General features: G+C 57.2%; 3 protein-coding genes across 3 annotated transcripts; all 3 read right to left on the reverse strand.

Moving 5' to 3' along the window:
* Positions 1 to 1413: 1413 nt before the first annotated feature.
* Positions 1414 to 3121, reverse strand: LOC132480012 (metallothionein-1E). The gene is made up of 3 exons (XM_060083836.1): positions 2987 to 3121; positions 2211 to 2276; positions 1414 to 1505 (listed from the first exon to the last, which is right to left on the reverse strand). The coding sequence occupies exons 1-3, from the start codon at positions 3012 to 3014 to the stop codon at positions 1414 to 1416; spliced, it is 186 nt and encodes a 61-aa protein (XP_059939819.1). The 5' UTR covers positions 3015 to 3121.
* A 2980-nt stretch (positions 3122 to 6101) lies between these two features.
* Positions 6102 to 7696, reverse strand: LOC132480041 (metallothionein-1E-like). Its single transcript, XM_060083885.1, has 3 exons — positions 7540 to 7696; positions 6899 to 6964; positions 6102 to 6193 (listed from the first exon to the last, which is right to left on the reverse strand). Exons 1-3 carry the CDS (start codon positions 7565 to 7567, stop codon positions 6102 to 6104), a joined length of 186 nt encoding a protein of 61 aa, XP_059939868.1. The 5' UTR covers positions 7568 to 7696.
* A 3760-nt stretch (positions 7697 to 11456) lies between these two features.
* LOC132480011 (metallothionein-1E) lies at positions 11457 to 13164 on the reverse strand. Its single transcript, XM_060083835.1, has 3 exons — positions 13030 to 13164; positions 12254 to 12319; positions 11457 to 11548 (listed from the first exon to the last, which is right to left on the reverse strand). Exons 1-3 carry the CDS (start codon positions 13055 to 13057, stop codon positions 11457 to 11459), a joined length of 186 nt encoding a protein of 61 aa, XP_059939818.1. The 5' UTR covers positions 13058 to 13164.

Genomic DNA, 13164 nt, shown 5'->3' on the forward strand with positions numbered 1-13164 from the left:
GAAATGAAATCTCCGAGAGTATCAGTGACTTGCCAGGTCAGGAAGTGGCATGCTGGCTGTGAACCCGAGTGCCTGACACCAACACCCACGCACGCAGAACGGGCCGGCTCCTGAAATGCCCCCCTTCACACAGGGCACCTGTGGGCAATCTTGCTCCTGACTTCTGAGCCACGTGTCTCCTCTTTCTCTCCGAGTGCCCATCAACTAGGCGTTCCCTCCCCAGACCGCCAGGGGGCGCAACACCTGAAATATATTACCTGTTCCCTCAGCACACACTTCTTGCTAATAAACAGCACCAGGCCCTCCGCACTGCAGCACCACCATCACTCTGCAGAGGAACACGTGAAGTCCTTCTTCTGAAAGCAAGTCTCAGGGAAACAGCTGGGAAATTCCCACCAAATTCAAATCACTATCGGGGTGTCAAGTAGCCACGGGCTGCATTTGAGGGAAGGGAAGATGTCAGCCTGATCTAGGGAGGAACTTGCGAAGACTCAGAGCCAAGGCCCTGCAGGGAGCTGTCACGGGTGGCGAGTGTCCTGTCAGTAGCCCTGGGCAAGCCAAGACTGATGTTCCCTGTGGGGAGGCAGGGGGCAGAGCTGCTCCAGGCGTGTGTGGTCCGCACAGTGGGGCGTCTGTGAAGCGTTCCCAGGACTCGGGCACACCTTCAATGTAAGTGCAGCATATGAAAGCGTCCAGCTTTCAGAATTGCTCCTCCACGTATGAAGGTGATTTGACGTGTTGAAGGGAAAAATGGGTGTCACATATCGTGTCCTTTTCTATTTTATCTCAGCGATTCTTTTTACTGACCAGGGTTAAAACGGTGGCAGAAAATACAAATAGGTCTTTCCAGGGTGTTTTAGACGCCAGTCGCGTGTAGAAGTCAAACAAGAGGGGTGTGGGATTCCATCCCCTCTGGGTACTTTTCCAGGCTCTCATCACCGAGGACTGAGTTTGGCAGGGGCCCCCAGAGAAGGAAAATGAGAAATGGACAACGTTCTCTGCAATCCATACTCGTAAGGGGAATAGAGGGAGTGTGTCCTCTGTGTGTCCAGTGCCCTATGTCATCTGGCGAGGCTTTCATTTGGAGCTGAGAAACTGAAGCTCAACTTAACCTAAGGGGCTAAGACGCTCCGTGTGCGTGTGTTTTGGGGGGTGGGGGGGTACTCTTTGGTCCAGAGCCGAGGTCTCTGCACGTCCAGTCCAGTTCCCCACGCCAGCCCTGATGGGCACGGCGTCTCTTTGTTCAAGACAGAAGAAGGAAGACAGAGCCAGAATAAAGTCAACAACTTTTATTACAACTCACGTATTTCATAGAAAAAGGAATGTAGCGTCAGGTCCGCTTGTATGAAAAACGGTAAAATGCAGGTTTGTCCTGGTTGCCCTGTTGACACCTGGGGCAGGCTCTCCGCGACATCAGGCACAGCAGCTGCACTTGTCCGAGGCCCCTTTGCAGACGCAGCCCTGGGCACACTTGGCGCAGCCCACGGGGCAGCAGGAGCAGCAGCCTGGGGAGGCAAGGGCAGCGTGCAGTCGGACCACGCGTTGTCCGCACCCACCCTTCCCAACAGCAGGCCTGGCCCAGCCGCCCTCAGGCCCAGACCCTGAGTTTACGACGGTGTCCTCTGTCCTGAGAGAATTGCTCTCGGGCACTAGGTTCAGGTTGCCTGCCCCATCTGTGCCCAGGACAGGGCACAGCGCCTTGGAGAGACACTGAGCAGGGCCTCTGGAGACAAGACAAAGCCAGCCCCCAGCACCACCAGTGATGTGAGCCAAGTCCTCAGGATCAAAGTGGAGGCAAACCCCTCACAGAGCAGCTCCCGCTCGGGGTAGGGAGGCTCTGGGCTGCTTCGACAGGAAGGGGCTGCACCAGGTCCGAGAAGCCACACAGGGTCACTCGTTCATGTCCCTACTGTGCTTCAGTCCCTGGGAGGATTCAGAAGCGTGCCTCAGGAGGCAGGAGGACTAGTTCTAGTGACAGGTCTGAGGTCGTTGGTCGGTGACCCGTCTGGGCCTCAGTCTCCCTGTTCTCTAGTGCGCGCCTGGGTCTCGGTCATGTCGAAGGTGATTCCAGCTCTGATTGGGAATCCCTTCCTGGTGAGGGGGGTGCCGGGAAGTTTGGTCCCTGTCCTGCTCTTTCCTGCTGAGCTCTGGGCTCCCTCCTCGCACTCAGCCCACACCCCGCATTGCCAGAGAAGGCCCCGCACACTCACTCTTCTTGCAGGAGGTGCATCTGCAGGCCTTGCAGGTGCAGGAGCCAGCGCAGCTGCAGGAGCCGCCTGCCAGGAAGGGAAAGGCCAGCAGTGAGCAGGGAGAGGGATGCAGGAGCTACAGCAGACGGTCAGCAATGCCTCCCTGAGCCCTCCTCCTCCGTCAGGACGCAGCCCTGGGAGCTCGTGTCCACTCAGGCAGATAGAGAAGCCCCAGCTCGTCTCTTCTGGTCCAAGGAGAGTAGGTCCCCTCCTGATGGGACTCCACAGGGAAGGTCCCAGGCTCCAGACCCAGCCCAGGCTGACTGGGGCTGGGGGCCAGGGCCCATGGCCTGAACCCCAAAGAGGCAGTGTCCCCTCCTCCCATCCAGTCCTGGCAGGTCCGAGGCCTCCTCCAAACCCTGGGTCTAGCAATTCCGTGACCTGCTGGGTGACCTCAACAAAGGCAGTCTTGAGCCTCTGTACTCCCCATTCAAAAATAGAGGCTGGAAATCTCTGGCGATCTAGTGGTTAGGGGACAGCGCTCTCACTTCCTAGTGTCTGGGTTCCGTCCCTGGTCAGGGAACTAAGCTCCCACAAGCTGAGTGGTACAGCCAAAAAACAAAACAAAAAGTAGATTAAGAAAATGCTGTCGCTGCCCCGGCTGGGAAGAAAGCACTGGGTGAACCGCGGCCGTCCACTTGGGCTCGAATGGAAACTTCTTCCTCATCTAACCCCAGGGACACTGTGTCCTGGGCTGAGAAGCGGGCATGCAAGGCCCAGAGCCAGGGGTTCCTTACCAGTGGGGCAGGAGCAGTTGGGGTCCATTTGGAGCCAAGGCGAGGCCGGGGGTCGAAAGCAAGCGGCCAAGAGGCCCGTGAGCTGGTGGGAGGCGTGTGGAGCCTAGGAGCCTGCTTGCAGTGTTTGTACCCAGAGGAGGCGGCCCGGGCGCAGAGGTCCCACCCCCTCCTTGCACCCGCCCCGCGGATCTGCGCCCGCCCCGCCCGCAGCGCCCGGGGCCCGGCTGTGAGCAACCCTTGGGGCCGAGACAGGATTCTCCCAGGGTACGTGGGTCCGCTCTGCGCACGGAGAGCCGTCTTTGGTGCCTGCTCGCCGGTAGGGACTGTTTGCCGGGAGGTGCGCGGTGTCCTAGCCTCCCTGTCCGCCCCTCCCGATTTTCCCGAGGGCGGCAGCCACCTTGTTCCGGGATTTTCCAGCAACCCAGCCTCTGTATCCTCGCTGTCTTCCCCACCACCGGCCCCCGCGCTGTTGTCTTCAGGTTCCCCCTTTCCGGAGCCCGTGTGCAACCCTAGTCTCGCGCTCCCGTCCCAGGCATGGCTGGATCCTGGGAGTTGTGTGCAGAGGGCGGCGGTGGATGTGACCTTCACCACCAATCCTCCGACTCCCTCTTCCCCCACCATTTCCTGTCCTGGTCCCCACGATGGTCCTTAGGCAGCGCTTCTCTAACGTTTCTCCGTAAGAGCACCGCGACCAACTCAGGCCTCTGCCTCCCATCCTTCCTTCTTTTCTGCACTACTGAATGGATGGGTGGGCACACTTGTCCCTGTGCTCCTGGCCTAAACTTGGCAGGGGATTTCCTGATCCTAGCCAGTCCACCCTGCACCAGGATGGAGGTTCCCAAAGGATGAGATCCCACCCCGTGGAAGGGATCATTGTAAGTGATGGGCAGACCTGGCATTAAAGAGCACAGCATGAAGAGTGGTTATTTCCCTTTGAGTATTCAGCAGCGGGAAGGGCACTGAGCAGGCAGTCACATCCCTCTGCATAGCTCTGTGACCTCTCTGGACTTTAGTCTCCCATCTCTGCAGCCAGAAGCACAACTAGACTGTCTGAAAGGACACTTCCAGCTCTGAATAATGATAGGCAGGACTCAGCCTTCAGTGACCTCCTAATCGGCGACCTTTGGCAAGGAGGTGAGACAGCCTTGCTATAGCTTCAGACCTCTGAATATGGTCTGTGTGCCCTTAGGCAGGTTGCTGAAACTCTGGGTAGCTGGCGCAATCCTTCCAGCCCCTGCAGGTTCACTGTGTTACTGGTTCAATATAGATCAAGTGATAGGGAGGGTGGGCATTGATTTTGTGTTCCTCCAAATGGTGTGGCAGCATCTTATTCTAGGGGGGCTATTGCAGGGCATGCGCACTCCCCCTGCCAGTGAATCAGTAAACTTGCAATCAAACCTTAACCTCCTGCCTAGAGTCATGCTTGCAACACCATGAGCCTTTCCCCAAGAGCTTGTTGGAATTCATCAAAATTGTGTCCCAGGAAAGTCACTGTGAACAGAAGCAGCCTAATAGACACTGTTTATAAAGCCCTAGTGAGGAGCTAGGCCACTCTCAATACCACACAGGGATATCATCTCCTTTTTATAGGACATGGAGACTTAGAGAGGTCGAGCGACTCATTTAGGATATGCGGCTGGTAAGTGCCACTGTGGTCTGTGAACCAAGACTGCCTGACACCAGCACCCGTGCACCCAGCACAGGCTGGCTCCTGAAATCCCCTCTTCACACAGGACACCTGTGGGTGAGTGCGGTCCTGACTCTTGGGCCACGTGACTCGTCTTTCTCTTTGACTTTCCATCAAATAGCAAATCCCTCCAGAAGTTGTCAGGAGGACCAGCTCTCGCCATTATTTACAGGTCACTCAGCGCCTCACTCCTTCCTAATAAATACCACCACCACGTTGTAAATGCAGAATCTGACACTACCCTGCACAGGCAGACATGAAGTCCTTCATGTGGAACCAGTTTCCAGGTACTCTGCCTCTTGTTGGGAAATGGCTGGGCATTACCTACAAATTCCTAGTCACTTTGCTGCTTTCCAGTAGCCAAGGGCTGGATTTTGAAGGCAGCGTTCAGCCTGACCTAAAGGAACTTCCAAAGATTCAGAGCCAACTCACCGCAGGGAGCTCTCAGGGGTAGCAGGTGTCCTCTCACTGGCACTGGGCCAGCCGAGACGGATGTCCCCTGTGGGGATGGTGGGAAGAGCTACTTCAGGTGTGGGTGATCCACACAGTGGGGCGTTTGAAAGTGTTTTCCGTGTTCAACATACTCCTTTGATGAACTCATGGTTTTTTTTTAATGATTGAAGTATGGCTGATTTACAATATTGTGTTAGTTTCAGGTGAACAAACATGTTTTTACTTTTTAAATTTTTCCTGTATTACTCTGATCCTCATACATTTATTCAAATTTATTGAATCAAAAATTGGGTTTTGTATTTTGTGTCCTTTGAAATTTTTCTTAGTAGTTCACTTAATTTTATTTTACCAAAGTTTAGGTTTGTGAAGTTAGAAAATAAAAACCACAGCTAGAAAATTCACACATCTTTCAGTGCAGGGAGTTTGAGACTTCCAGGTAGGGATTCAGGTAACTGGAGGTGTGATTCCAACTTCTTTAGAGTCTATGAAGCCTAAGATCTATGAGGAAGATCTATGAGTGAAGTTAGCCAGGGAAATCAGAGGATGGGAAATGAGGCATTGAGAAGTCACCAACCCTTGCCATGCCACGAACCCTTGCCATGAGAATGGAGGGGACCTTGTATCTGCTCAACACCCTTAGAGCATCTGGTCTAATGCTCTTCCATTGTACGGAAGATGAACCCAGTGAGGGAGTGTGGCTTGTCTTAGGCACTCAGTTTGTTAGGGACTCACATTTTGTTCCAGTACCCAAGTCTCTGCACTTCTCATCCAGTCTCCTACACCAGCCCTGGATGGCACAAAAGCCCTTATTCCCAATGCACAGAAAAAAGAGCCGAGTCGGAAGAGTGTCAACAACTTTTATTACAACTCACATATTTCATAGGAAAGGGAATGTAGCAATCAAGTCAGAGTTGTAGAAAAACACAGGTCGGCCCGTGGTCCTCCATTGACACCTGGGGCAGGCTCTCCGCGACATCAGGCACAGCAGCTGCACTTGTCCGAGGCCCCTTTGCAGACGCAGCCCTGGGCACACTTGGCGCAGCCCACGGGGCAGCAGGAGCAGCAGCCTGGGGAGGCAAGGGCAGCGTGCAGTCGGACCACGCATTGTCCGCACCCACCCTTCCCAACAGCAGGCCTGGCCCCAGCCGCCCTCAGGCCCAGACCCTGAGTTTATGACGGTGTCCTCTGTCCTGAGAGAATTGCTCTCAGACACTAGGTTCAGGTTGCCTGCCCCATCTGTGCCCAGGACAGGGCACAGCGCCTTGGACAGACAGTGAGCAGGGCCTCTGGGGCAAGAGAAAGCCGGCCCCCAGCACCACCAGTGATGTGAGCCACGTCCTCAGGATCAAAGTGGAGGCAAACCCCTCACAGAGTAGCTCCCGCTCGGGATAGGGAAGCTCTGGGTTGCTTCGACAGGAAGGGGCTGCACCAGGTCCGAGAAGCCACACACGGTCGCTCGCTCATGTCCCTACAGTGCTTCAGTCCCTGGGAGGATTCAGAAGCGTGCCTCAGGAGGCAGGAGGACTAGTTCTAGTGACAGGTCTGAGGTTGTTGGTTGGTGACCCGTCTGGGCCTCAGTCTCCCTGTTCTCTAGTGCGCGCCTGGGTCTCGGTCATGTCGAAGGTGATTCCAGCTCTGATTGGGAATCCCTTCCTGGTGAGGGGGGTGCCGGGAAGTTTGGTCCCTGTCCTGCTCCTGCCTGCTGAGCTCTGGGCTCCCTCCTCGCACTCAGCCCACACCCCGCATTGCCAGAGAAGGCCCCGCACACTCACTCTTCTTGCAGGAGGTGCATCTGCAGGCCTTGCAGGTGCAGGAGCCAGCGCAGCTGCAGGAGCCGCCTGCCAGGAAGGGAAAGGCCAGCAGTGAGCAGGGAGAGGGATGCAGGAGCTACAGCAGACGGTCAGCAATGCCTCCCTGAGCCCTCCTCCTCCGTCAGGACCCAGTCCTGGGAGCTCGTGTCCACTCAGGCGGATAGAGAAGCCCCAGCTCGTCTCTTCTGGTCCAAGGAGAGTAGGTCCCCTCCTGATGGGACTCCACAGGGAAGGTCCCAGGCTCCAGACCCAGCCCAGGCTGACTGGGGCTGGGGGCCAGGGCCCATGGCCTGAACCCCAAAGAGGCAGTGTCCCCTCCTCCCATCCAGTCCTGGCAGCTCCGAGGCCTCCTCCAAACACGGGGTCCCGGTCTAGCAATCCCCTGACCAGCTGGGTGACCTCAAGAAGGACAGCCTGGAGCCTCCGTGCCCTCAGTGTCAACAGAGAGGCAAAGGGAGACTGACATGCTCCCAGGGGCCTGGCTACCAAGAAAGCCCCGGACCCGTGACAGGAGTCCTCCTGAGCTCAAACTCAAAACCCTCCCTTGTCGTCCTGTGCCTGGGAAGGGGGCATCCTAAGGCTCAAAGCCAGGGCTCCCTTACCAGTGGGGCAGGAGCACTTGGGGTCCATCTGGAGGAGAAGTGAGGCCCGAGGTCCAAAGCAAGGGGCGAAGCGGCTGCACGGGTCCGGTGGGGGCCGTGTGGGAGCGAGGAGCCCGGGGGCTCAGTTATAGGCCGAGGAGGCGGCCCGGGCGCAGAGGCCCCGCCCCCGCCTTGCACGCGCCCCGCGGATCCGCGCCCGCGCCCGGGCCCGCGCCCGCGCCGTCCGCAGCGCCCTCAGCGCCCTGGGCCGGGCTGTGAGCAACAGGCGGGGCCGAGCGCACGATTCCACTTCGGGGCCGGCTGGAGCGGAGGAACCGGGTGCCGTGCGGTAAGCGGTGTCCCAGCCCCCTGGCCGCCCCTTCCCAGTGTGCCCGACGGGAGCAGCCACCCTGTTGGCGGGTTGCGCAGGACTCCAGCTCCCGCGTCCTCCGGTCTTCCCCGCCCCGGGCCCCGCGCCGCCGGCCTGCGGGTCGCCGTTTCCTGCAGCCTGAGAACAGCCCCCGCCTCCCGCTCGTGTCCCTGGCTTGGCTGGAGCCGGGGAGCGGTGTCAGAGACGGCAGGCGGCTGTGACCCTCAGCACCGTTTCGCCCAGCCCATGTGTCCTCAGGCGTTGCCAGCCCCGGTCCCCACCACGGTCCTTTGGAAGCATGTTTCCGGTACCGTCTCCTGGAACCGCAGCGCGGTGAACATTGCCTTCAGCCGCTAGTCCTCCTCACTTGTGTTTTCCTTTCCTGAAGGGATCATGGCTCATTTCCGCGGGGGCTTCTTTGCCTCAACTTTCCAGGGGGGCTCCTCACTGTAGCCAGTCCACCCCACGCCAGGGTGGAGGTTCCCTAATCATGGGATGCTCCCCAGGGATGGCGTCATTGTAAGTGATAGGCAGACCTGGCGTTAAATAACAAAGCGAGACAAGTGGATAGTTCCCTTTGAGTAGTCCCGACAGTTACTCACCGTGGAGTCCAGGCCAAGCCTTGTTCATCACTTTTGCTCTTTGAACTGTCACACCAACCGGGAAGGGAGATCCTAGTCAGGAGCCCGTTTCCCAAAGGCCAAACTACCTACAGTACAAGGAGGCTCCGGAGGCAGGCACACGGTGCTGGGGAGTGGTGCCCTGCTTCTGTGCTTTTGTCGCTTCGCAGCTGAGAGAGGGAGTCGGTGAGAAAGCTCCCCTTTGGCCCAGAGCTGTGTCCTCAGCCCGTCTCTACCATGTCCAGCTCAATCCTGGGGGCGACCAGAGTGACAGAATAGGAATGGATTTATGACTTTGTGGCTACCTTCTGACTCTCTCCTTCAGTAGTGTTCAAGAGGTTTCTTTTGGTATAACATATTTCGGAAAATCGCTGAAAAGAAAATGGTCAGGAAATCCGGATGCAGGCGACAGCAGAAATGGCAGGATCCTTCTGTATGTGTCAGGAGGATGGCGACTGTGTGACTCACGGCTTTCTACTTGTAGTGTCAACGGCTCTTGGCGGGAAGGCCGGATAACCCTCTCAGGGGAACTGGTCCCAGGCTCACAGGGTTGATGAGGACGGCCCAGAGCACAGAGCTAAACACACCATCCTTGCTTGCGTGTCTGGAAGGAGGACAATGTCTCCTAGGCTAATGATAACACATAAATAAAGAGATAAATAAGTGAATCGGTGATCCGATGGATTTACTCACTGAGTGCCCAGTAGGTTCTGACCTTCTTTGCGTGTATTCAATTCTGTAATCCCGAGAGCCAGACACTATTATTTTGCCCTTTAGAGCAGAGGAGACTGAGCCAGAGAGAGGTTATGTCACAGGGCTATATGTGACACAGGTGGGACTGGCCCTCCTGCAGGCTGACTGCAGCCCCCCGCCCAACCGGACACCATGTCATCCCATGAAAGGTGAGAACACGGAACACCTGGCACAGCGGTGGCAGTGGGAAGGCCCTGAGCTGGCAGGCAGAGCCCTCTGCACAGCTCTGTGACCTCTCTGGGCTTCAGCCTCCCACCTCTGCAGCCAGGAGCACAGCTGGACTGTCTCCGAAGACCCTTGCAGCCCTGAAAAAGGAGAGGCCGGATTCCGCCTCCAGTGATGTCATGACCGGCACCCTGTGGCCGGGAGGTGGGACAGCTGTGGTGTAGGCGCCGTCCTCTGAGTACAGGCTGTGTGCCCTTGGGTAAGTTGCTTAACCTCTCTGCAATTGGCACCCTCACTCCAGACCTTGCAGGTTCACTGAGCCTGTGCAAATGCTGTGGCGGTGCCTCGTTCCATGGGGCTTGTTGGAGAACCTCCCCACGCCCTCTGGCACCGGATAAGCAAGGTTCCTATCCATCTGTGCCCTCACCATGAGCTTGCTTGCAAACCAGGGAGCCTTTCTCCAGGAGCTTGTTGGGAGCTCAAGGATTCTCTGTGCACAAATGTCAGTGTGGAGAGAGCGATCATAAAGGACACCGTTCGGGAAGCCCGAGCTAGGAGCCGGGCCACTATCTGGCTTATTCCCCCTCATTGAAATTAATCTTTTTTATCGAAAGGAGGAAATGAAATCTCCGAGAGTATCAGTGACTTGCCAGGTCAGGAAGTGGCATGCTGGCTGTGAACCCGAGTGCCTGACACCAACACCCACGCACGCAGAACGGGCCGGCTCCTGAAATGCCCCCCTTCACACAGGGCACCTGTGGGCAATCTTGCTCCTGACTTCTGAGCCACGTGTCTCCTCTTTCTCTCCGAGTGCCCATCAACTAGGCGTTCCCTCCCCAGACCGCCAGGGGGCGCAACACCTGAAATATATTACCTGTTCCCTCAGCACACACTTCTTGCTAATAAACAGCACCAGGCCCTCCGCACTGCAGCACCACCATCACTCTGCAGAGGAACACGTGAAGTCCTTCTTCTGAAAGCAAGTCTCAGGGAAACAGCTGGGAAATTCCCACCAAATTCAAATCACTATCGGGGTGTCAAGTAGCCACGGGCTGCATTTGAGGGAAGGGAAGATGTCAGCCTGATCTAGGGAGGAACTTGCGAAGACTCAGAGCCAAGGCCCTGCAGGGAGCTGTCACGGGTGGCGAGTGTCCTGTCAGTAGCCCTGGGCAAGCCAAGACTGATGTTCCCTGTGGGGAGGCAGGGGGCAGAGCTGCTCCAGGCGTGTGTGGTCCGCACAGTGGGGCGTCTGTGAAGCGTTCCCAGGACTCGGGCACACCTTCAATGTAAGTGCAGCATATGAAAGCGTCCAGCTTTCAGAATTGCTCCTCCACGTATGAAGGTGATTTGACGTGTTGAAGGGGAAAATGGGTGTCACATATCGTGTCCTTTTCTATTTTATCTCAGCGATTCTTTTTACTGACCAGGGTTAAAACGGTGGCAGAAAATACAAATAGGTCTTTCCAGGGTGTTTTAGACGCCAGTCGCGTGTAGAAGTCAAACAAGAGGGGTGTGGGATTCCATCCCCTCTGGGTACTTTTCCAGGCTCTCATCACCGAGGACTGAGTTTGGCAGGGGCCCCCAGAGAAGGAAAATGAGAAATGGACAACGTTCTCTGCAATCCATACTCGTAAGGGGAATAGAGGGAGTGTGTCCTCTGTGTGTCCAGTGCCCTATGTCATCTGGCGAGGCTTTCATTTGGAGCTGAGAAACTGAAGCTCAACTTAACCTAAGGGGCTAAGACGCTCCGTGTGCGTGTGTTTTGGGGGGTGGGGGGGTACTCTTTGGTCCAGAGCCGAGGTCTCTGCACGTCCAGTCCAGTTCCCCACGCCAGCCCTGATGGGCACGGCGTCTCTTTGTTCAAGACAGAAGAAGGAAGACAGAGCCAGAATAAAGTCAACAACTTTTATTACAACTCACGTATTTCATAGAAAAAGGAATGTAGCGTCAGGTCCGCTTGTATGAAAAACGGTAAAATGCAGGTTTGTCCTGGTTGCCCTGTTGACACCTGGGGCAGGCTCTCCGCGACATCAGGCACAGCAGCTGCACTTGTCCGAGGCCCCTTTGCAGACGCAGCCCTGGGCACACTTGGCGCAGCCCACGGGGCAGCAGGAGCAGCAGCCTGGGGAGGCAAGGGCAGCGTGCAGTCGGACCACGCGTTGTCCGCACCCACCCTTCCCAACAGCAGGCCTGGCCCAGCCGCCCTCAGGCCCAGACCCTGAGTTTACGACGGTGTCCTCTGTCCTGAGAGAATTGCTCTCGGGCACTAGGTTCAGGTTGCCTGCCCCATCTGTGCCCAGGACAGGGCACAGCGCCTTGGAGAGACACTGAGCAGGGCCTCTGGAGACAAGACAAAGCCAGCCCCCAGCACCACCAGTGATGTGAGCCAAGTCCTCAGGATCAAAGTGGAGGCAAACCCCTCACAGAGCAGCTCCCGCTCGGGGTAGGGAGGCTCTGGGCTGCTTCGACAGGAAGGGGCTGCACCAGGTCCGAGAAGCCACACAGGGTCACTCGTTCATGTCCCTACTGTGCTTCAGTCCCTGGGAGGATTCAGAAGCGTGCCTCAGGAGGCAGGAGGACTAGTTCTAGTGACAGGTCTGAGGTCGTTGGTCGGTGACCCGTCTGGGCCTCAGTCTCCCTGTTCTCTAGTGCGCGCCTGGGTCTCGGTCATGTCGAAGGTGATTCCAGCTCTGATTGGGAATCCCTTCCTGGTGAGGGGGGTGCCGGGAAGTTTGGTCCCTGTCCTGCTCCTTCCTGCTGAGCTCTGGGCTCCCTCCTCGCACTCAGCCCACACCCCGCATTGCCAGAGAAGGCCCCGCACACTCACTCTTCTTGCAGGAGGTGCATCTGCAGGCCTTGCAGGTGCAGGAGCCAGCGCAGCTGCAGGAGCCGCCTGCCAGGAAGGGAAAGGCCAGCAGTGAGCAGGGAGAGGGATGCAGGAGCTACAGCAGACGGTCAGCAATGCCTCCCTGAGCCCTCCTCCTCCGTCAGGACGCAGCCCTGGGAGCTCGTGTCCACTCAGGCAGATAGAGAAGCCCCAGCTCGTCTCTTCTGGTCCAAGGAGAGTAGGTCCCCTCCTGATGGGACTCCACAGGGAAGGTCCCAGGCTCCAGACCCAGCCCAGGCTGACTGGGGCTGGGGGCCAGGGCCCATGGCCTGAACCCCAAAGAGGCAGTGTCCCCTCCTCCCATCCAGTCCTGGCAGGTCCGAGGCCTCCTCCAAACCCTGGGTCTAGCAATTCCGTGACCTGCTGGGTGACCTCAACAAAGGCAGTCTTGAGCCTCTGTACTCCCCATTCAAAAATAGAGGCTGGAAATCTCTGGCGATCTAGTGGTTAGGGGACAGCGCTCTCACTTCCTAGTGTCTGGGTTCCGTCCCTGGTCAGGGAACTAAGCTCCCACAAGCTGAGTGGTACAGCCAAAAAACAAAACAAAAAGTAGATTAAGAAAATGCTGTCGCTGCCCCGGCTGGGAAGAAAGCACTGGGTGAACCGCGGCCGTCCACTTGGGCTCGAATGGAAACTTCTTCCTCATCTAACCCCAGGGACACTGTGTCCTGGGCTGAGAAGCGGGCATGCAAGGCCCAGAGCCAGGGGTTCCTTACCAGTGGGGCAGGAGCAGTTGGGGTCCATTTGGAGCCAAGGCGAGGCCGGGGGTCGAAAGCAAGCGGCCAAGAGGCCCGTGAGCTGGTGGGAGGCGTGTGGAGCCTAGGAGCCTGCTTGCAGTGTTTGTACCCAGA

Source organism: Mesoplodon densirostris, chromosome 19 (assembly GCF_025265405.1).
Source record: "Mesoplodon densirostris isolate mMesDen1 chromosome 19, mMesDen1 primary haplotype, whole genome shotgun sequence".
Lineage (NCBI taxonomy): Eukaryota > Metazoa > Chordata > Mammalia > Artiodactyla > Ziphiidae > Mesoplodon > Mesoplodon densirostris.